The 24640-nt window shown below is 46.9% G+C and overlaps 1 protein-coding gene across 1 annotated transcript in view; it reads right to left on the reverse strand.

Moving 5' to 3' along the window:
* Nucleotides 1–494: 494 nt before the first annotated feature.
* Nucleotides 495–24640, reverse strand: part of LOC137347885 (myosin light chain 4-like) — a 40051-nt gene continuing 15905 nt past the window's right edge. Inside the window, exons 6-7 of the mRNA XM_068012924.1 lie at nucleotides 23261–23303; nucleotides 495–718 (exon numbers count right to left, since the gene is read on the reverse strand). Of these exons, the coding sequence (XP_067869025.1) occupies nucleotides 23275–23303 (29 nt within the window). The 3' untranslated portion in view covers nucleotides 495–718; nucleotides 23261–23274. The remainder of the gene's footprint in view (nucleotides 719–23260; nucleotides 23304–24640) is intronic.

Below are 24640 nucleotides of genomic sequence, written 5' to 3' on the forward strand. Positions count from 1 at the left end.
ATATATGATATTATTCATCTCACTACAAAACAAAGTTAAATATTTTATTCAGAGTTTGATGAAGCAATTGCAATAATATTCACAAACTCTGGGCACATGTCATGTGAACGAGTGTCATGTGATTAAGTACTGTATGAGTGATGTAACATGATCAAGTGCCATGTGATCAAATGTCATATGGTCAAATCTCCAAGACGACATCAAACCAGAACTGGAAACCTTAAACTCTAAGCGAAGCCTCTACCTGAGGCTTCTACTCAATGGCCATAGGTGAGGCCTTGACCTGTGGTTCTTGTGTTGACATGATACACCTAACCTGTACCTGTAGTTGACACCTGTGATCTGTCCCTACAGCCATTACCTGTGGTCATGCTGTGCAGCTACTTTTCTCACTCACACCCCAAGGAAATAATCAGGAAAAACCAGAAATGTCTTTTGTTTAATTTAATTTGTGGTAAAAACTCATTTAAATTAAAATACAAGTTACTGGGCAATGAGAGATGGTCTGTATGTGATGGAGCATATCCACATACACGACACAGCGGATACTGTAAGAGCAGATAGCTTTCAGTGCGAACAATGGAACTGAGTGGTTCTTCCCGATGACACACAATGGCTTTTCAGTTGCTGAGTGACATCAGTGTGGAATCAGGAAAGGTTGTTGATGTAAAGGCTTGGCTGCTTGTTGCTTCTGGTTACTTGTTCACTGGCAATCGCACTGTTCGCCAGAAAGAAAGAAAAAATGATCAGCATTTAGAAAGGAGGCCTGACATTAACTTTCTCAGCACTTCAGCACAAACAAATTAAAGTCACATAGAAATAAATAGTTTACAGCACGGAAACAGGCAATCAGCACAACTGGTCCATGTTGCTGTATATACTCTACATGATTCCCCTTCTACCTCACTTCCTGTTACCCTATCAACATGTCACTTGAGTTTTGATGGCAGCTTTCATAACCTCCAGGTGTCCCAGAGTGCTTAACAGCCAATGAAGTAATCTTGAACTGTAGTCACTGTTGTAATGAAGGCTGGTAGCAAAGTCCCCACAAACAGCAATTAAATAACTAACCAGATAATATGCTTTGGTGGGATTGGTTGATGGATAAACGATGGCCAGGATACAGGGAGATACTCCTTTGTCCTTCTTGGTTTAATAAGCCATCCAAAGTCAGCACCTTGGACAGTGCAACACTCTCTCAGCACTGCACTGAGGGTCAGTGTGGGATTTGTGCTCATGTCTCTGAATTGGGACTTGAGCTCACAACAAATCACAGGATCACAAAATCATTACAATGCAGAAGGAGGCCATTTGGCAAATCGTGTCTGCACCGGCTCAGAGATCAGATAGCCACCACTGAGTCACGGCTGACACTCAATCATGTATAGAAATTATCTGCTGCTAAGGTCAGTAACATGGGTTAGATACAGAGAACAGTTCCGTCTACATTGTCCCATCAAACACTTCCAGGGCAGGTACAGCAAATGGGTTAGATACTGAGTAAAGCTCCAAAGAAAAAAAAACGAGTTAGTTACAGAGTAAAACTCCCTCTACACTGTCCCCATCAAAAATAAAGGGTTAGATACAGAGTAAAACTCTCTCTACACTGTCCCCATCAAAAATAAAGAGTTAGATACAGATTAAAACTCCCTCTACACTGTCCCATCAAACACTCTCAGGGCAGGTATAGCACGGGATTGGCTGGAGAGTTTGGAGCACTTCCTGTGTGTAATTAGGCGAAGTAGCTGCACCTGTACAGGCTGGTGGGATTAGCAGCTGGACAGGAGAGAGGAGAGAGAGCTGAGAACTACACAAGAAAAGAACTGATTCTATCTATTGGATTAAAGGATCTGTGAGTATTTTGAAGAGGTGGGTGTTGGAGCACTGGTGAACTGTTTTGCTTGGACTGTTGGGGGAGGGAGGGACAGCTGGAAGATCCAGGGGGTGGGACGGCCGGAAGATCCAGGGATGGGACTGAAAGGTTCTATAGGGAGCCCCTGTATTTGCTCTTGTGTTTTCCTCCACCTTGCACAAAGGGAGCTCCCTCCCCATCACAACTGTATGGGTTGCTGGAGCCGCACGGGTGAAGGAAGTCTTTGTAACAACAGCAGAAAGTGAGAAGAACCAGGCAACTCCAGCCGACCCAGGTGAGGAACGCTCCCCTGACCAGAAGACTGGGCTTTGTATTCTCTGCAGTAAGGTGCTCCAACCACCAATTTAGAGAAACATTCTCGCAGCCTTTCTCTCCTTCCACCACTCAGCTTCCTATCCTCTCCTCTTCTTTTCCTTTCCACCCCTATTGTCCTCTACTCCCACCACCACTCCCCCAATGCACAGTGGCGCAGTGGTTAGCACCGCAGCCTCACAGCTCCAGGGACCCGGGTTCGATTCCGGGTACTGCCTGTGTAGAGTTTGCAAGTTCTCCCTGTGTCTGCATGGGTTTTCTCCGGGTGCTCCGGTTTCCTCCCACAAGCCAAAAGACTTGCAGGTTGATAGGTAAATTGGCCATTATAAATTGTCACTAGTATAGGTAGGTGGTAGGGAAATATCGGGACAGGTGGGGATGTTTGGTAGGAACATGGGATTAGTGTAGGATTAGGATAAATGGGTGGTTGATGTTCGGCACAGACTCGGTGGGCCGAAGGGCCTGTTTCAGTGCTGTATCTCTAATCTAATCTAATCTAAATATAGGTTAAAGTTTTTAAAACAAAACTGTTCTTTGCTTTGTTTGTTAGGGGTGGGCATGGCTCTTTGACTCCATGGCAAGCTTCTCTTCACCAGTGGTGGGGCCACCTTGCACATATGCTGCTGCGGCTGTTGCAGCTGCACCTGATGCCCCGTCACCATTTATGCTGTTAACATAAAAGCATAGGGTCAAGAGCTACTTCCCCCCCAATATGTCAATCGAGGCATGTGTGAAAACAATGGCCGAGGTTGTCGGCCCCTCCGGGAGCGGGCAGTGAGGCGGTGGACTCCCTCATGCCTCCCACCCAGTCTCCTCTCATCCCCATCGCGAAACTCCAGGACCTCCTCAGGGGTTAAGTATAACAGGTAAGGCAGAGGAACTTATAGCTTCGATTAGTACTTGGAACTATGATGTTGCTGTTACAGAGACTTGGTTGAGGGAAGGACAGGATGGGCAGCTAAATGTTCCGGGATTTAGAAGCTTCAGGCAGGATAGAGGGGGATGTAAAAGGGGTGGGGGAGTTGCATTACTGGTTAAGAAGAATATCACAGCTGTACTGCAGGAGGACACCTCAGAGGGGTCATGCAGCGAGACAATATGGGTGGAGCTCAGGAATACGAAGGGTGCAGTCACGATGTTGGGGGTTTACTACAGGCCTCCCAACAGCCAGCGGGAGGTTGAGGAGCAGATATGTATACAGATTTTGGAAAGATGTAAAGGTAACAGGGTTGTAGCGGTGGGTGATTTTAACTTCCCCTATATTGACTGGGACTCACTTAGTGCTAGGGGCTTCGATGGAGCAGAATTTGTAAGGAGCATCCAGGAGGGCTTCTTGAAACAATACGTAGATAGTCCAACTAGGGATGGGGCCGTACTGGACCTGGTATTGGGGAATGAGCCCAGCCAGGTGGTCGAAGTTTCAGTAGGGGAGCATTTTGGGAACAGTGACCATAATTCCGTAAGATTTAAGGTACTTGTGGATAAGGATAAGAGTAGTCCTCGGGTGAAGGTGCTAAATTGGGGGAAGGCTAATTATAACAATATTAGGCAGGAACTGAAGAATTTAGATTGGGGGCGGCTGTTTGAGGGTAAATCAACATCTGACATGTGGGAGTCTTTAAAATCCAGGACCGGCATGTTCCTGTGAGGTAGAAGGATAAGTTAGGCAGGTTTCGGGAACCTTGGATAATGAGGGATATTGTGAGCCTAGTCAAAAAGAAAAAGGAAGCATTCGTAAGGGCTGGAAGGCTGGGAACAGACGAAGCCCTTGAGGAATATAAAGACAGTAGGAAGGAACTTAAGCAAGGAGTCAGGAGGGCTAAAAGGGGTCATGAAAAGTAATTGGCAAACAGGATTAAGGAGAATCCCAAGGCTTTTTATACGTATATAAAGAGCAAGAGGGTAACCAGGGAAAGGGTTGGCCCACTCAAGGACAGAGGAGGGAATCTACGTGTGGAGCCAGAGGAAATGGGCGAGGTACTAAATGAGTACTTTGCATCAGTATTCACCAAAGAGAAGGACTTGGTGGATGATGAGTCGAAGGAAGGGAGTGTAGAAAATAGGCGACATGTTTAGATAGAGGATCTGGATCGGCGCAGGCTTGGAGGGCCGAAGGGCCTGTTCCTGTGCTGTAATTTTCTTTGTTCTTATAGTCTGGGTCATGTCGTTATCAAAAAGGAGGAGGTGTTGGGCATCTTGCAAAGCATTAAGGTAGATAAGTCCCCTGGGCCTGTTGGGATCTACCCCAGAATACTGAGGGAGGGAAGGGAAGAAATTGCTGGGGCCTTGACAGAAATCTTTGTATCCTCATTGGCTACAGGTGAGGTCCCAGAGGACTGGAGAATAGCCAATGTTGTTCCTTTGTTTAAGAAGGGTAGCAAGGATAATCCAAGAAATTATAGGCCGGTGAGCCTTACGTCAGTGGTAGGGAAATTATTAGAGAGGATTCTTCGGGACAGGATTTACTCCCATTTGGAAACAAATGGACTTATTAGCGAGAGGCAGCATGGTTTTGTGAAGGGGAGGTTGTGTCTCACTAGCTTGATTGAGTTTTTTGAGGAAGTGACGAAGATGATTGATGAAGGGCAGTGGATGTTGTCCATATGGACTTCAGTAAAGCCTTTGACAAGGTCCCTCATGGCAGACTGGTACAAAAGGTGAAGTCACACGGGATCAGAGGTGAGCTGGCAAGATGGATACAGAACTGGCTCAGTCATAGAAGACAGGGTAGCAGTGGAAGGGTGCTTTTCTGAATGGAGGGATGTGACTAGTGGTGTTTGCAGTATATATAAATGATTTGGAGGAAAATGTAGATAGTCTGATTAGTAAGTTTGCGGACGACACAAAGGTTGGTGGAGTTGCGGATAGTGATGAGGATTGTCAGAGGATACAGCAGGATATAGATCGGTTGGAGACTTGGGCGGAGAAATGGCAGATGGAGTTTAATCTGGACAAATGTGAGGTAATGCATTTTGGAAGGTCTAATGCAGGTGGGAGGTATACAGTAAATGGCAGAACCCTTAGGAGTATTGACAGGCAGAGAGATCTAGGCGTACAGGTCCACAGGTCACTGAAAGTGGCAACACAGGTGGATAAGGTAGTCAAGAAGGCATACGGCATGCTTGCCTTCATCGGTCAGGGCATAGAGTATAAAAATTGGCAAGTTAATTGCTGCAGCTGTACAGAACCTTAGGCCACACTTGGAATATTGCGTACAATTTTGGTCACCACACTACCAGAAGGATATGGAGGCTTTGGAAAGGGTACAGAAGAGGTTTACCAGGATGTTGCCTGGTCTGGAGGGCATTAGCTATGAGGAGAGGTTGGATAAACTCGGATTGTTTTCACTGGAACGACAGAGGTGGAGGGACGACATGATAGAGGTTTACACAGTTATGAGTGGCATGGACAGAGTGGATAGTCAGAAGCTTTTTCCTAGGGTGGAAGAGTCAGTTACTAGGGGACATAGGTTTAATGTGCGAGGGGCACAGTTTAGAGGGGATGTGCGAGACAAATTCTTTACACAGAGGGTGGTGAGTGCCTGGAACTTGCTGCCGGGGGAGGTGGTGGAAGCAGGTACAGTCGTGACGTTTAAGAGGTATCTTGACAAATACATGAATAGGATGGGAATAGAGGGATATGGACCCCGGAAGTGCAGAAGGTTTTAGTTTAGACAGGCATCAAGATCGGCGCAGGCTTGGAGGGCCGAATGGCCTGTTCCTGTGCTGTACTGTTCTTGGTTCTGAGTTCTTTGGTTGCCGCAATAAAATTCAGCTGGCCTTCGGCCGGTGGATGAGTTTGGCGCAGATCATCCAGTCCATCCGTGCCGCCCTCATGAAGGGAGGGAAGGGTACGGGTGTGAAACTGATTGAGAGGCGCCAGTTTAACGTGTTCCTCAATGGGTTGCTGGAGGAGTGGAAGGCGAGGTGTACTTCCGCTCACTCCTTACAGTGAGGTGACTGGTTTCCAAGTACTTTTGACATGAAGATAACCATATCCAGCCTCAACATCAAGGCAGCAGGGGGGTCTCTCTGCAGATTTCACAATCTCTCAGTCCTCAGGGAAGTGAGATATGTGGTGAGCTTTCTGCAGGAAACCCACACCGTTGCAGGAGATGAAGCCACCTGGCTCCTGGAGTGGCAGGGTGGGGTCTACATGAATCACCTCACCCCTATTTGTAATGGGGTGGCTAGCTTATTGGACCAGACTTTTCAACCAGAGATCTTGGGGGTCAAGCAGCTTGTACCGGGCCTCTTGCACCACCTTGCCATTCGCCTGGGTAGCGTGTTGCTCCACTTTGTGAATGTTTACGCGCCCAGGCCCGGCGCATTGCAATTGCGCTTCTTTAGAGAAGTGTCCACTCTCTTGAGCTCTATCGATAGTGGCGAGTGCATCATCCTTGGGGAGGGGGGGGTGGATTTTAACTGCACCGTCAAGGTGACGGATCGCTCCAGTCCCCAGCGTGGCCAAGCATTGATGGAGAATTTGAGGGAACTGATCAGCTCCTTCGACTTGGTGGACATCTGACAGAATCTCAATCCCGACTCCAGCGCCTTCACCCGGAGGTCTGGAGGAGGAGGATCCCGAATTGACCGCCTCTACATTTCGCCAGTGTACGTCTCCCACGTCTCTGTGTCCTCCATGCGGCTGGTGCCGTGCTTGGATAACAACCTGGTGTGAACGGAGTTCACTTCACTCCGCATGCAGGCGAGGTCCGCGTACTGGCACTTTAACAACCAGCTGCTGGAGGATGAGCGATTCCAGGGCTTGTTCCGTTGATTCTGGGCCAACTGGGGAAGGAAGCGGGGGGCTTCCCCTCCTTGAGGCTATTGTAAGACGTGGGCAAGATTCACATCCGTGTCTTCTGTCAGGAGTACACGAATGGGTCAACCAAGAGGTGGGAAACCGAGATTAGATGCCTGGAGAGAGAGGTCTCGACTTGGAGTCGCACCTTGGTCATGTTGTTGTGGATCTGGCCCTGTGGCAGACATACAAAGAGAAGAAAGGCGTGCTGATAGACCCGCAGCTCATAGGGTCCCGAGGCACGTACGTGAGGTCGTGGATCCAGATCCTGGAAGATTTGGATCGTGCCTCAACCTTCTTCTACTCACTGGAAGAATGGTGGAGGGTCCACAAGCAGCTCGTTGAGTTGCTGGCCGATAATGGATCCTCCGTCACAGATCCAGAGGTCCGTACCTATTACAGTGCTTTGTTGTCCCTGGATCCGTGCAACGAGGATGCGTGTAGGGTTTTGTGGGAGGACCTGTTGAAGGTCAGCCCAGAGGATGTCGAAAGAGTGGATGCTCTGCTCATATTGGCGGAGCTGACTGGTGCCCTCCACCAGCTCTCGAGGGGCAAATTCCCAGGGCTGGATGGGCTGACCGTGGAGTTCCTCAGGACATTCTGGGATGTCCTGGGGAGCGATTATGCGTGGGTGCTGGGGGAAAGCCTGGCGACTGGGGAGATGACCCTCTCGTGGCACAGGGCAGTCATCATCCAGCTGCCGAAGAGGGGCAATCTCCATTTGCTTAAAAACTGGCATCCGGTCTCCCTCCTCAGCACGGATTATAAGATCTTTGTCAGGGCTATGTTTACCCACTTGGGCTCCATGCTGGCCCATGTGATCCACCCCGACCAGTCCTGCACGGTCCCGGGCCAGTCCATGCAGGACAACATCCACCAGGACCTGATCCATCTTTCCCAGAGGACTGGTCTGTCAGTCACCTTTCTCTCCCTCGACCAGCAGAAGGTGTTTGACAGGGTGGATCACGAATACCTTTTCGGGACACTGCCCGCATTCATTCGGATGCCACCGCAGAGTATCTGGTCAAAGATAATGGGTCCTTGACAGCACCCTTTTGCTTTGGGAGAGGAGTGGTTCAGGGATGCCCCATGTCCGGTCAATTGTATACCATCTGTGTGGAGCCCTCCCTCTGCCTGCTTTGCAGGAGGTTGGCGGGTTTGGCTCTGCGCGGCTTGGCCATACAGGTCATCCTCTTAGCTTACGCCGATGACGTGCTCCTCATGGTCAGAGATCCCGTTGACTTGCGGAGGATGCGCGACTGCTAGCAGACCTTTTCTGCCGCGTCCTCCACGAGGATCAATTGGGAGAAATGTTCCACAGTGGGTCAGTGGCGGATGGACTCCCTGCCGGAGGAGTTGACATCTTTTGCATGAAGCACCACACACCATCCTCTATCTGGGAGTCCGCCTTAGCCCCGCTGAGGAAGCCTGGCCGGCAAACTGGCAGGAGTCGGCTGGGGCGCTGGACAGGACTGCTCCGAGTGCTTTCCTACAGGGGTCGAGCGCTGGTCATAAATCAACTGGTAGCCTTGCTGCTGTGGTACCAGTTGGTCTCTTTGGCCTCGCCCCCTGCATTTGTCACCAAGATCCAGAAGAAGCTCGTTGATTTCTTCTGGGGTAAGAGGAAACACTGGGTCTCTGCCGCAGTCCTGAGTCTCCCGATTGAGGATGGCGGCCATTCGCTGGTGTGCGTCCGCACCCAGGCTGTGACTCTCCACCTTCGGACCCTGCAGAGATACCTGTACGTCGAGTGTCCTCCCAGATGGTATGCATTGGAGATGTAGTTTTTCCACCAAGGGCACTGCCTTCAAGACAACACGCAGCTCCTAGCGGAGCACGTTAGCCACGCCTCTCTGAGGGAGTTGTCTGTCTTTTACTGGGATCTATTCAGAGTCTGGAACATGGTCGCCTCCAGTCAGGGCATTCCCCCACAGGTGGAGGAGAGTGCCTTTACTGTCCGGGTGGCCAGCTTCAGGGACGGACCGACGGGCGGAGGAGTAGCCGAAGCCCCTGGGATGCCTCTCACTGTGGGTGATGAGGAGGCTTGGGAGTGTGGAGTGCTCCCGGCCAAGCTGACCCCCGCTCGGCCAGAACTGCTCATCGGACCCAGGCCCCAAAACACTCCTCGGGAGCCAGTCCCCCACAACCGAAGCCGCCTCTCGGAAATCCCCTCTGCCATTCTACACGGCACGGAGGGGTTTCCTGTATGGGCTGCTCCTGCACACTCTCCACTTCCTTGCCCTCGACAGCTGGCTGGACACGCCCTGTCGGTCTGTGTTGCCATCTGGCGGTGAGGGAAAACCTCGGTGGAGGTCTCTCTGTGTGGGAGTCCTCCTCCTTTACATCGGGAACCTGGGGTGGAGGGTGCTGCACAGGGCAGTCCAGTGCAATAGACTTTTAAGCAGGTTCACGGACTCCCAGGCCACCTGTAATTTCTGCAGCCTGGATGAGTCCATTTTCCATGTATATATGGAGTGTGCGAGGTTGCAGCCCCTGTTCGAGTATTTGAAGGGGCTGCTCTCAAAACGTGGCTGCATTTCAGCCCCAGCTCCTGATCTTTGGGCACCCGGTGCGGAGGGGGGTGGGCCAGGAGGAGGATCTGCTTGTTGGCCTGAGGTATAAAGGCTACCTGATTTTTAAAAAAAACTGGGTTAGTTACAGAGTAAAGCTCCCTCTACACTGTCCCCATCAAACACTCCCAGGACAGGTACAAAAAAAAACGAAAAAAAAAACGGGGGTTAGATACAGAGTAAAGCTCCCTTCTGAGGTCCTCACTATCCGAGATCCCAGTCTTCAACCAAATCGATTCACTCCACATGATATCAAGAAACAGCTGAGTTCACTGATACAGCAAAGGCTATGGGCCCTGACAGCATCCCAGTAGTAGTGCTTCAGCTGATTCTTCAATGACCTATTCATTATCAAACCAGGGGACCAACGTTGGTTCAATGAGGAGTGTAAGAGAGCATGCCCGGAGCAGCACCTAAGGTGTTCCTAAGATGCCAACTTGGTGAAGCTCCAACACATGACTACGTGCACGCTAAACAGCAGAAGCAGCATGCGATAGACAGAGCTAAGCGATCCCACAACCAACAGATCAGATCAATGCTCTGCAGTCTTGCCACATCCAGTCGTGAATGGTGGTGGACAATTAACCAGAGGAGGAAGCTCCACAAACATCTCCATCCTCAATGATGGAGCAGCCCAGTATGTCAGTGCAAAAGACAAGGTTGAGCATTTGCAACCATCTTTAGCCAAAATTGCCGAGTGGATGATCCATCTCGGCCTCCTCCTGAGGTCCCCAGCAACACAGATGCCAGTTTTCAGATAATTTGATTCACTCCACGTGATATCAAGAAATGCCTGAAGGCACTGGATACTGCAAAGGCTACAGACCCTGACAATATCCAACTGTAGTACTGAAGAAAAACAAGAAATGCTGGAAACACTCAGCAGGTCTGGCAGCATCTGTGGAAAGAGAAGCAGAGTTAACGTTTCGGGTCAGTGACCCTTCTTCAGAACTGACTCGAAACGTTAACTCTGCTTTTCTTTCCACAGATGCTGCCAGACCTGCTGAGTGATTCCAGCATTTCTTGTTTTTGTTTCAGATTTCCAGCATCCGCAGTATTTTGCTTTTATTGTAGTACTGAAGACTTGTGCTCCAAAACTATCTGCGCCCCTAGCCAAGCTGTTTCAGTACAGCTACAACACTCGCATCTATCTGACAATTGGGATTGAGTTGACTTAAGGTAGATGGGTAGGGAAGCTACATTGAAAGATATCACAGCAGAGAAGCAATGGCTAGCATCTAAAGAATTAATGCATAATTTGCAACAAATATACATTCAATTAAGGTACAAAAACACCACAGAAAAGGTGCTCCAATCACAGCTAACAAGAGAAGTTAAAGACAGCATTAGATTTTTTAAATATCCGTTCATGGGATGTGGACATCGCTGGCTAGGACAGCATTTATTGCCCATCTCTAATTGACCTTAAGAAGGTGGTGGTGAGCTGCCTTCTTGAACCGCTGCAGTCCTAGGGGTGCAGGTACACCAACAGTGCTATTAGGAAGGGGGTTCCAGGATTTTGACCCAGAGACAGTGAAGGAACGGCGATATAGTTCGAAGTCAGGATGGTGTGTGGCTTGCAGGGGAACTTGCAGGTGTTGGTGTTCCCATTGTGACAGAAAACCTACATGTCAAATGGAAAATATTAATTTTGTCATCGGGAAATCTGCCTGAGGCCTTTTTGCTGGACATTATTACAAATAACTTTTAAAAGGCAGAACAGACCAGCTAAAGATGGCCATGCACAGTTTGCAAATAAGAAGCCAAAGGCTGGCTGGGAGTCAGAGGTGACTACTCAGTCTAGCCAGAACAATGGGGGTGCGACCTGATTCAATTACCTAGAATGGTTTAGTCAATGTTGGACATCAAAAGCCATCAACACCCATTGACTTTGAAAGAGCCAAACCCCCTATCAAGTATGTTTGCACAGCCTGAGAGGAGAACTTTGAATTTCAAACAAAACTTCCAGAAACTTCTGTTTCAAACAAAGAGGTGGTCATATGACATGCCTGCATGTGTAACTCTGAGTTTGTGAATTGTACCTCTGAAAGCAGACAGTAACTGAACTCCAAGAAAGAATATTTGATTTTGATTTAGAGATACAGCACTGAAACAGGCCCTTCAGCCCACCGAGTCTGTGCCGACCATTAACCACCCATTTATACTAATCCTACACTAATCCCATATTTCTACCACATCCTCACCTGTCCCTATATTCCCCTACCACCTACCTATACTAGGGGCAATTTATAATGGCCAATTTACCTATCAGCCTGCAAATCTTTTGGCTGTGGGAGGAAACCGGAGCACCCGGAGGAAACCCACGCAAACACAGGGAGAACTTGCAAACTCCACACAGGCAGTACCCAGAATTGAACCCGGGTCGCTGGAGCTGTGAGGCTGCAGTGCTAACCACTGCGCCACTGTGCCACCCTTTCTCCCTCTCCAGCAAAGTCCAAGGAAAGCCTCGGCTGCAGCTGAACCTCGAATCTACAGATCCTCATTTCCATCAACAAAGAGGATGGATAAAGCCTCTCTTCAGTCTTCTGGAACCAGAGAGGCAAGCCTGAATTGTGCACGTGGCCCAGTGAGGCCTTCAAGACTTCAATTTCAACTAAGTATACTGGGACTACACTTCCATATTTAAATTCCATTTTTATTAAGGACTCTACTCCAACCTCCCATCTCTGCCTTTTGCCTTCTCTATCTGTGTGTGTGTGTGTCTGTGTGTGTCTCATATGAATGAGAGTGTTGATGCGTCGCATATTTGAGTAATTTTAACCGGTTTAGAGTGATAAGGTTAATAAACTCACATCTTTCTTGTTAAACTCAATAAAACCTGTCTGATTGGTTCAGTTGAAATTATAATTAGAGGAATAGGAGCAAGTGCTGACTGAGTTGGTACGTTAAATTGCTGTGTTAAAAGGATAAACCCTGTTGTGGTCAAAGCAGAGAAGGGGCAAAAGGGGAGCCTGAGACCCCTTCCTCACCTGATCGTAACAGAAATTTGGGGGCTCTAATCTGGCATTGTACCCACAGACAAACGAGAAATTGGAAGTGGGAAATCAAATTGATCCCAATCAAAACAAATAAAAAAGGCTTCAATATTGGTTTTCTTGTGGTTTGTGTTGATAGAATACTAACATGTCTGCATCAGAAGCCAGTACCTTCCCAAGCCAGAGTGAAGTAACTTGGGATAAGTTAAAGGCACTATCCATGTAAAAGTTGAAATAATGTAGCTGGGCAGTGTGGGATCACTTCCCACATTAAAGCTAAGAAGTCTGAAATCTTAAGACTTATGGCCAACCATTTTTCCCTCAAACCTGAAGAGTCAGAGATAGGGTTGGAATTAAAGTCAGACAGGGTAATGATAGCTAAGATACAATTGGAACAAAAAAAACTTGAGTTGGAAGACAGGGAGAGAGAGAATGTTCCAGAAGGAGCAAGAGGAAAGAGAGTTATGGCGGCTTGAGTTAGCTAAGGGCGACAGAGTAAACCCAGTGACCAATATGGAGGCTATACTTAACTTAGGGCTGTGTGCTAAGCTTTTAACATTCTCCCAATTGATCCCAAAGTTCAATGAGGGAGACGTGGAAGCATTTTTTGCAACTTTTGAAAAGCTTGCTAGATAGTTAAAATGGCCGGCCGAGAGCTGGACACTACTGCTACAAAGCAAGCTAACAGGAAAAGCCCATGAGGTTTATTCCCTATGGCCAGATGAAAGTTCCTCAAATTATGAACTGACTAAAAATGGTATCCTCGGGGCATACGAGCAAGTACGGGAAGCCTACCGCCAGAAATTTCGAACCCTCCGGAAAATGATCAAATTTACCTGGAGTTTGAGAGAAGTAAGCAGCTGGCTTTTGACCAGTGGTTGAGGGCCCTTAAAGTACAGCCTACCTATGAAAACCTCAGAGGGGTGATTCTACTCGAGGAATTTAAAAACTCTCTCCCCTTCTCGATAAAGACCCATGTGAAGGAACAAAAAGTGCACAGAGCGAGGCAAGCCACAGTTCTGGCTGATAGATTCGCTCTCATATACAAGTCGGTTCCCCAAGGAAAACCCTTTCCTAGTCACCCCCACAATACTGAAAAGGAAAAGAGGTGGGAGGGGGATAGGAGCCCAAAGAGTCCTGGGAGAGAAAGGAAAGTGGGACACACAGGGTCCCCTCCTCAAGCCAAAAAAGATAGTGCTGAAAGCTGGAGTGAGACCCGCAGACCTGTGTGTTTCCATTGTAATAAGGCAGGTCACCTCAGGGCTGACAACTGGAAACTACGGGGAAAGCCTGTAGGGTTAATCAGGGCACTCCTGCCCGGTGCAGCAAAAGGTGCCGTGATGGAAAGCACAGGAGAGCAGGCTGTGGCTTTAACTGCAACAGCAGTAAGACCCAGGGAACATACTGCTGTGGGTGCAGGAAAATTTAATGAGATCCCTGAAGGTTATCAGGATTTTGTATCCAAAGGGAGAGTAACCCCAAACCCCTCGAGTGCAGCAAGCAAACCCATTGTCATACTCAGGGATGCATGCAGCCACCTTTGCTGGGAAAAGGCATGACCTTTCCCCCAGAGAGTGCAGTGAATGCAAGGATGATTGTGAATGGTATCGGAGGGCAGTGTACGCCTATACCTTTTATATTGGGTGCACCTGGGGTGCGACCTAGTTTTGGGACCGGTGACCGTAGGGATTGTCCTTAGTTTGCCTGTGGACAGGGTTGACCTGCTCCTGGGTAATGATCTGGTGGGGGTGAAGGTGGTAGCTTCCCCAGTAGTGAAAGAGAGACTGAAGGAGGTTAGAGAGAGATGAGAGTGGCAGGAAACGGTCCCCTGCCGTTCCCTTGATTGTATAGTGACTCAGGCCATGGTCAAACCAACTCCGCCAGAGGGGACTGAACTGGAACTACAGACAGACGACCATGCTGTCTGCTGTCTGAAACTTTCTTTGGGGAATTAGAGGACCCAGGGAATGGGTTAAACAAATCTTCCCTAGTTGAGGCTCAGCGAGCCGACTCAGTATTAAGAAAGTTAGCACAGACTGCCCGAACTGAAATTGAAGCAGTGGGAGTCCCTGATAGCTACTATGTAAAGAATGAGGTGCTGATGAGGAAATGGACCTGAGGGCAAAAAGTGGACAGTGGTTCACCAGTTAGAGGTGCTGCCAAGGTACCGTAAACAGGTATTAAGAATGGGCCATGAGTTTACAATGGCTGTACATGTCAGTGTACGAGAAACCAAAGCCTGCATAAGGTAACAGTTTGACTGGCCAAAACTCCACAAGGATGTAGTGGAGTACTTTAGAACTTGCCACTTGTGCCAGGTTATGAGAAAGCCCCAACCTACAGTGAAATCTCTACCCCTAATTCCTGTACCATCTTTTGGGGAACCCTCCAGCAGAGGGCTGGTGAATTGTGAGGGACCCCTGCTGAGAACAAAAGGGGACAGACAAGCGCAGGGCTGGCCGAGAGCTCGGGAGGAAGGAGACGAAAAGGACCATGAGCACAGGCTAAAAGAGATCGGGATGATTCCCAAATGAAAACCCCTACAACCCTGAAATGTTGAGAAAATTAGACCGCACATCCTCCAATGCAAATACAGACAAAAGGACCACCCTACCAGGGCTGCTGACTGTATTTACATGGAACCTGCAGGGACAAAGAAAGTCCCCAAAAGGACAGAGAAACAGTGAGGAACCTAGTCAAAGTGCTGCAGGGGAGTGCAGTGGAACCTGGACAGATACCTGTGAGCAGGAATGTTCCAGAGGACTTAGGGGAGATTAACATAGAGACCCTCCCCACAGTCAGGAGAAAAAGGAAAACAAAATTGCCCTGAAGTGAGCAGCACTTGAATGATTCACCAGAGCACTGAAAGTGAGGCATTTCAATTCACATGTGGTTGCTGGGGGAGCTTGGTGTCTGCAAGTTTCCATAATTGTCTAGGGTGAGTTCTCCTTTGTGCACGAGCTTTAACCCCTCAGCTGCTGTTTCTGTAACATGTGGCTCGAACCCTTCAGGTTCCAATTCCTTGCTAATTTCTCTCTCTAGGGTAGTATTGAGTGTTGAGTCGGGTTTAAGCCCCTGGGCTTAAGTGAGGTCAGACTGGATCCAACCACTGCAGACTCCCATGATCCAAACTCAAGCCCAAAGCTAATTAAACCCAACAACCTCACTTCAGGTTCCAACAAGAACAAAAGCCCAGAGGAAATCGCAGAGATCTCAGAGGGGCTTAAACCCAACTCAGCACTCAATACTACCCTAGAGACAAAATCTGCAAGGAACTGGAACCTGAAGGGTTAGAAACACATGTTGCAGAAACAGCAGCTAACGGGTTAAAGCTTGTGCACAATGAAGAACTCACCCTAGACAATTATGGAAACTTGCAGACACCAAGCTCCCCCAGCAACCACATGTTTATTGAGATGTCCATCCCCAAGTTATTGCAAAATGATACAAAAGAAACTTCAAACCCATTAGACAACACCTAACTATCTCAAACCCACCTCAAAGGAAAAGGGCAGTTTAAATCAGCACTGCTACTCATAGAATCACAGAATAATACAGTGCAGAAGAGGCCCTTTGGCCCATCGAGTCTGCACCGATGCATTAAAACACCTGACCTGTCTACCTAATCCCATTTGCCAGCACTTGGCCCATAGCCTTGAATGTTGTGACGTGCCAAGTGCTCATCCAGGTACTTTTTAAAGGATGTGAGGCAACCCGTCTCTACCACCCTCTCAGGCAGTGCATTCCAAACTGTCACCATCCTCTGGGTAAAAAAGTTCTTCCTCAAATCCCCCTTAAACCTCCCGCCCCTCACCTTAAACTTGTGACCCCTCGTAACTGACCCTTCAACTAAGGGGAACAGCTGCTCCCTATCCACCCTGTCTATGTCCCTCATAATCTTGCACACCTCGATCAGGTCACCCCTCAGTCTTCTCTGCTCCAGCGAAAACAACCCAAGCCTATCCAACCTCTCTTCATAGCTTAAATGTTCCATCCCAGACAACATCCTGGTGAATCGTCTCTGCACCCCCTCCAATGCAATCACATCCTTCCGATAATGTGGCGACCAGAATTGCACACAGTACTCCAGCTGTGGCCTTACCAAAGTTCTGTACAACTCCAACATGACCTCCCTGCTTTTCTAATCTAGGCCTCGATTGATAAAGGCAAGTGTCCCATATGCCGTTTTCACCACCCTATTAATCTGCCCTTCTGCCTTCAGAGATCTATGGAAAAACACGCCAAGGTCCCTTTGTTCCTCGGAACTTCCCAGTGTCAGGCCATTCAGTGAATACTTCCGTATCACAGTACTCTTTCCAAAGTGTATCACCTCACACTTTTCAGGGTTAAATTCCATCTGACACTTTTCTGCCCATTTGACCATCCCGTCTATATCATCCTGTAACCTAAGACACTCCACCTCACTGTTAACCACTCGGCCAATCTTTGTGTCATCCGCGCACTTACTGATCCTACCCCCCACATAGTCATCTATGTCGTTTATATAAATGACAAACAATAGGGGACCCAGCACAGATCCCTGTGGTACGCCACTGGACACTGGCTTCCAGTCACTGAAACAGCCGTCTGTCATCACTCTCTGTCTCCTGCAGCTAAGCCAATTTTGAATCCACCTTATCAAGTTACCTTGTATCCCATGTGCATTTGCTTTCTTGATAAGTCTGCCATGTGGGACCTTGTCAAAGGCTTTGCTGAAATCCATGTAAATACATCAACTGCACTACCCTCATCTACACACCTGGTCACATGCTCAAAAAATTCAATCAAATTTGTTAGGCATGACCTCCCTCTGACAAAGCCATGCTGACTATTCCTAATCAAATTTTGCCTCTCCAAGTGGTGATAGATTCTCTCCTTCAGAATTTTCTCCAATAGTTTCCCTATCACTGACGTGAGACTCACTGGTCTGTAGTTCCCTGGCTTATCTCTACAACCTTTCTTAAATAGTGGGACAACATTAGCTGCTCTCCAGTCCTCTGGCACCTCCCCCGTGGCCAGAGAGGAATTAAAAATTAGGGTCAGAGCCCCTGCAATCACCACCCTCATCTCCCACAGCATCCTGGGACACAAATCGTCCGGACCTGGATTAGTATAAATGGGTGGTTGATGTTCGGCACAGACTCGGTGGGCCGAAGGGCCTGTTTCAGTGCTGTATCTCTAATCTAATCTAAAAAAAAAATCTAATTTGTCCACTTTTAAGCCTTCCAAAACCTCCAATACCTTGTCACTCCTTATGACAATTTGCTCAAGAACCTCACAGTCTCTCTCTGAGTTCCACATCTACATCCTCTTTCTCTTGGGTGAAGACAGATATGAAGTATTCGTTCAACACCCTACCAATCTCCTTTGGCTCCACCCACAAATTTCCTCCTTGGTCCCTAATGGGTCCTACTCTTTCCCTGGTTATCCTCTTCCCATTGAGATACTTATAGAATATCTTGGGATTTTCCCTACTTTTATCAGCCAGAGCTTTCTCATATCCCCTCTTTGCTCTCATAATTGCTTTCTTGAGCTCCATCCTGCATTTTCTGTACTCCACTAATGCTTCCATTGATTTGCTCTTCTTGTATTTGCTAAAAGCCTCTCTTTTCCTTCTCATCGTACCCTGAATGATTCTGGTCATCCATGGTTCTCTGGGCTTGTTGCTCCTACTTATTACCCTAGAGGGAACATGTTGGGCCTGTACCCTCCCCATATCCTTTTTGAATGCCTCCCACTGCTCTTCTGTAGATTTCCCGACAAGTAACTCTTTCCAGTCTACCTTGGCCAGATCCTGCCTTATTTTACTAAAATTCGCTCTCCCCCAATCCAAAACCTTTTTTTGCAACTTGTCTATTTCTTTCTCCATAACAAGCTTAAACTGTACCATGTTGTGGTCACTATCACCAAAATGCACTCCCACCAACACATCAACCACCTGTCTGGCTTCATTCCTCAGAATTAGGTCCAGCACTGCACCCTCCCTTGTTGGATCCTCTACATATTGAGCTAAAATGTTCTCCTGTATACATTTTAAGAACTCCACTCCGTCTAAGCCCTTAACATGATGACTATCCCAATTAATGTTGGGAAAGTCGAAATCACCTAATATAATCACCCTATTATTTTTACACACCTCTGCAAATTGCGCACATATTTGCTCCTCAATTTCCCACTGATTATCTGGGGGTCTATAATAAACACCTAGCAATGTGGCTGTCCCTTTTTTATTCCTAAACTCTACCCATAAAGCTTCATTTGATGCCCCTCCAAGAAATCATCTCTCCTTACTGCAGTAACTGACTCCTTAACTAATATTGCATACCCCTTCCTCTTTTACCCCCTCCTCTGTCTCGCCTGAAGATTCTATATCCCGGGATATTGAGCTGCCAATCCTGCCCCTCCCTCAACCATGTCTCCGTGATGGCTACTATATCACAATTCCACGTGTCAATCATTGCCCTTAACTCTTCCGTTTTACCTGCAATACTCATGGCATTAAAGTAGAGGCCTTCCATCCTGGTCTTACTCCCTTGAAACTTACTTCCGCTGTAATCCCTCTGACTTGTTCGCTTTCCTGTGTTTAGCTACTGCAGAGAAAAGACTAGCTGCAGCAATGTTAAGATTTCTGAGTGAATGAGAGAAATGCATGTGTGTTTTCCTGTGTTTTCTCTTTTTTAACTCCTAAGATGAAATGCTCTCCATTATCACATTTCATTTGGCGTGGAAATCCCACATGCCAAATAGAAAATATTAATTTGTCATATGGAACATTGCCTGAGACTTTTTTACCAGATACTATAACAAATAACTTTTAAAATGCAGGACAGACCAGCTAAAGATGGCCATGCACAATTTGCATATGAGAAGCCAAAGGCCGGCTGGGAGACAGAGGTGACTACCCAGTCTAGTCAGAACGATGGGGATGCTCTCTGATTCAATCACCTAGAATGGTTTTGTCAATATTGGTCATCAAAAGACATCGACACCCATTGACTTTGAAAGAGCCAAACCACCCCCCCCCCCTTCCAAATATGTTTGCACAGCCTGAGAGGAGAACTTTGAATTTCAAACAAACCTTCTGTTTCAAACAAAGAGGTGGTCACATGACATGCCTGCCTGCGTAACTCTGAGTTTGTGAATTGTGCCTCTGAAAGCAGACAATAACTGAACTCCAAGACGGAACATCTCTCCTTTCTCCCTCTCCAACAAAGTCCCAGGAATGCTTGGCTGCAGCGAAACCTCAAATCTGCAGATCCTCACAGTCATCAACCAGGAGGATGGATAAACCCTCTCTTTGGCCTTCCAAAACTAGAGAAGCAAGCCTGAATTGTGCTTGAACCCAGCAAGAGCTTCAAGATTTCAATTTCAACTAAGGTCACCGGGACTACACTTCCGTATTTAAATTCCATTTTTATTAAAGACACTCCCAACTCTGCCTTTTCTCCTCTGTATCTATTTGTGTGTGTGTGTATGTATGTGTTTGCCTCTCGTATGAATGTGAGTGTTGATGCGTCGCATATTTTAGTGATTTTAGAGTGATAAGGTTAATAAACTCACATCTTTCTTGTTTAAACTCAAGAAAACCTGTCTGATTGGTTCATTTGCAATTATAATTAGAGGAACAGGAGCAAGTGCTCACTGAGGTGGTAAGTTCAATCACTGTGTTAAAAGAATAAACCCTGTTGCGGTCAAACCAGAGAAGGGACGAAAGGGGATCCTGAGACCCCTTCCTCACCTGGTTGTAACACCATGCATCTGCTGTCCTTCAAAGGAAGAGGCTAAGAATGTTGCCAAAAAGAGTAATAAGCCTGAGGATTGGAAGGATTTTAGAATTCAGCAAAGGAGGACCAAAGTACTGATAAGGAAAGAGAAAAGAGGATATGAGATTAGATGAGCAAGAGACATAAAAATGAATTAATAAAAGCTTTGATAAGTATATAAATAGGAAGATATTAGTGAAAGTAAGTGCGGGCCCATTAGAGGCAGAGACAGGTGAAATTATATTGGGGAATAAGGAAATGGCAGAAATATTAAACAAAATGTTTTTTTTTTTAGATTAGATTAGATTAGAGATACAGCACTGAAACAGGCCCTTCGGCCCACCGAGTCTGTGCCGAACATCAACCACCCATTTTTTATACTAATCCTACACTAATCCCATATTCCCAACAAACATCCCCACCTGTCCCTATATTTCCCTACCACCGACCTATACTAGTGACAATTTATAATGGCCAATTTACCTATCAACCTGCAAGTCTTTTTGGCTTGTGGGAGGAAACCGGAGCACCCGGAGAAAACCCACGCAGACACAGGGAGAACTTGCAAACTCCACACAGGCAGTACCCGGAATCGAACCCGGGTCCCTGGAGCTGTGAGGCTGCGGTGCTAACCACTGCGCCACTGTGCCGCCCTTTTCAAGGTAGAAGACACAAAAAGGATTCTGGAAATAATAGGGAACCAAGGGTCTAGCAAGAATGAGGTACTTAAAGAAATCAGTCCAAGTAAAGAAATAGTACTGGAAAAATTGATGGGACTAAGTAGTGACAGGTCCCTTGGTCCTGACAACCTGCATCCTAGAGTTTAAAAAAAGGTAGCTGCGGAGATAGTAGATGCATTGGTTTTGATCTTTCAGAATTCCTTGGTTTCTAGAACAGTTCCCAAGGATTGGAAGGTAGCGAATATAACCTCCTATTTAACAAAGGAGGAAGAGAGAAAACGGAACTATAGGCCAGTTAGCTGAACATCAGTAGTAGGCAAAATGCTGGAATCTATCATCAGGGATGCAGTAACAAGGCACTTAGAAAATGATAGTATCGTTAAGCAGAGTCAACACAAAGTTATGAAAGGGAAATTGTGTTTGACAAGGCTTTTTTAGTTTTTTGAGGATGTAACTAGTAAGATGGATAATATGGATTTTCAGAAAACATTCAATAAGGTGTCACATAAGAGGTTACTACACAAAATTAGTACTTATGAGATTGAGGTAATATATTAGCATGGATTGAGGATTGGTTAATGGACATAAAACAGAGTAGGAATAAACAGGATATTATTACTAATGACATCAAAGGATATGGGGATAGCGCGGGAAAGTGGTGTTGAGGTAGCTGCTCAGCTGTGATCTAATTGAATGGCGGAGCAGCTTCGACGGGCTGAATGGCCTATTTCTGCTCCTATGTTCCTAGGATGTTTTCGGGTTGGCAGGGTGTAACTAGTGGGGTACACAAGAATCAGTTCTTGGGCTCAGTTTTTTAAAATCTATATTAGTGGCTTAAATGAGGGGACTGAGCGTAATGTATCCAAGTTTGCTGGCAATACAAAGTTAGGTAAGAAGGCAAACAGTGCGAAGGACACAAAGAGGCGGCAGAGGGCTATAGACAAGTTGGTTGAGTGAGCATGGCAGATACAAAACAATGTAGCGAAGCATTAAGTTATCCAATTTGGTAGGAAAAATAAAAAAGCAGAATATTTTTGAATGGTGGGAAACTGCAAAATGTTTGTATTCAAACAGACCTGGATGTCCTTGTACAGGAATCACAGAAAGTTAATGAGGTACAGCAAGCAATTATGTGGAGGCAGTGGTGATGTCTCTGGACTAGTAATCCAGAGCCCAGGCTAATGCTGTGGGGATATGGGTTCGAATCTCACCAGGGCAGATGGTGAAAAATGAATTCAATTAATAAATCTGGAATTAAAAGCTAGTCTAATGGTGACCATGAAACCTTTGTTGATTGTTGTAAAAACCCATCTGGTTCACTGATGTCCTTGAGGGAAGGAAATCTGCCATCCTTACCTGGTCTGGCCTACATGTGACTCCAGACTCACAGCAATGTGGTTGACTGTTAAAATGCCCTCTGAAATGGCGAAGCAAGCCACTCAGTTCAAGCGCAATTAGGGAATAAATGCTAGCCTAGCCAGTGACGCCCATATCCCACACACGAATATCAAAAAAAATGGTATGTTACCTTTGTCACAAAGGGTTTGGAGTATAAGAGTAAAGAAGTCTTACTACAACTATACAGAGCATTGGTGAGGTCACACCTTGAGTACTGTGTACAGTTTTGGTCTCCTTACCTATGGAAGGACATATTTGCTTTCGAGGGAGTGCAACTGGCTTCTTGAATGAGGAAAGTATCCTATGAGGCAAGCTTGTGAAGACTAGGCCTATATTCCCTGGAATTTAGAAGAATGAGAGCTGATGTAATTGAAACATATAAAATACTTAAAGGGCTTGACAAGGTAGATACTGAGAAAATGTTTCCCCTAGTTGGGAAGTCCAGAACACAGGGTCACAGGCTCAGAAAAAGGGGTTGGCCTTTTCGGGCTGAGATGAGGAGAAATTTCTTCACTCATGGGTTGTGAATCTTTGGAATTCTCTATCCCAGAGAACTGTGGATGCTCTGTTGTTGAGTATATTCAAGACAGAGGTTGATAGATTTTTGGGTACTAAGGGAATTAAAGGATACGGGGATAATGCGGGAATGAAGAGTTGAGGTAAAAGACCAGCATGATCTTGTTGAATGGCAGAACGGGCTCGAAGGAGCAGGTGACCTATTCCTGCTCATATTTCTTATAGAGTAAAGCTTGCAGGTACTTTCTCACCAACTGATCATCCTGTGCTCAGTCTCATTGTTTCGATCATGGGATTTTGAGATGAAAGACCTCTATTCAATAATCACCTGTGACTTTGTTTAACTCACCAGTTTAGAACTTTTCATCCTGATAAGATATGTTTCGCAAAAGCTGCAAAAGTAAAACAACAAAATTATTGCCATTCAATTGATGAGATCATGTTAAACAAAGTGGGCTGGAATACCTGAATACAGGCATGTTGGAGTGGGGTCCACAGTATTCCTTGTTACTACATCCTCATCACTATCTCTCTCTCATCAACTACCACATGCTGTTGGAAATATGATAAATGTCAAAGAAAGTATTTCTTGATCATTTTTCAAAATATAACATTTGTATACCTGGTTTCTATACAGTATTATATATTTCTGGGTTTTTGAGATTATTCAGTCACTTACTCTTCTTTACATTATTGTGTAGGCCATTGTATAGGGCTCACTTCGATAGGTCACTCCATATCTCTGGCAGAGTGTGAGTTGAGAGTTGAAGTGAGGGGGCAGAGTGTGAGTTGAGAGTTGGAGTGAGGGAGCAGAGTGAGTTGAGAGTTGGAGTGAGGGGGCAGAGAGTGAGTTGAGAATTGGAGTGAGGGAGCAGAGTGTGAGTTGAGAATTGGAGTGAGGGAGCAGAGTGTGAGTTGAGAGTTGGAATGAGGGGGCAGAGAGTGAGTTGAGAGTTGGAGTGAGGGAGCAGAGTGTGAGTTGAGAGTTGGAGTGAGGGAGCAGAGTGTGAGTTGAGAGTTGGAGTGAGGGAGCAGAGTGTGAGTTGAGAGTTGGAGTGAGGGAGCAGAGTGTGAGTTGAGAGTTGGAGTGAGGGAGCAGAGTGTGAGTTGAGAGTTGGAGTGAGGGAGCAGAGTGTGAGTTGAGAGTTGGAGTGAGGGAGCAGAGTGTGAGTTGAGAGTTGGAGTGAGGGAGCAGAGTGAGTTGAGAGTTGGAATGAGGGGGCAGAAAGTGAGTTGAGAGTTGGAGTGAGGGAGCAGAGTGTGAGTTGAGAGTTGGAGTGAGGGGGCAGAGTGTGTGTTGAGAGTTGGAGTGAGGGGTCAGAGAGTGAGTTGAGAGTTGGAATGAGGGGGCAGAGTGTGAGTTGAGAGTTGGAGTGAGGGGGCAGAGTGTGAGTTGAGAGTTGGAGTGAGGGGGCAGAGTGTGAGTTGGAGTGAGGGGGCAGAGAGTGAGTTGAGAGTTGGAGTGAGGGGGCAGAGAGTGAGTTGAGAGTTGGAGTGAGGGGGCAGAGAGTGAGTTGAGAGTTGGAGTGAGGGGGCAGAGTGTGAGTTGAGAGTTGGAGTGAGGGGTCAGAGAGTGAGTTGAGAGTTGGAATGAGGGGGCAGAGTGTGAGTTGAGAGTTGGAGTGAGGGGACAGAGTGTGAGTTGAGAGTTGGAGTGAGGGGACAGAGAGTGAGTTGAGAGTTGGAGTGAGGGGGCACAGTGTGAGATGAGAGTCGGAGTGAGGGGGCA

Source organism: Heterodontus francisci, chromosome 33, assembly GCF_036365525.1.
Source record: "Heterodontus francisci isolate sHetFra1 chromosome 33, sHetFra1.hap1, whole genome shotgun sequence".
In the NCBI taxonomy this organism is placed as follows: domain Eukaryota; kingdom Metazoa; phylum Chordata; class Chondrichthyes; order Heterodontiformes; family Heterodontidae; genus Heterodontus; species Heterodontus francisci.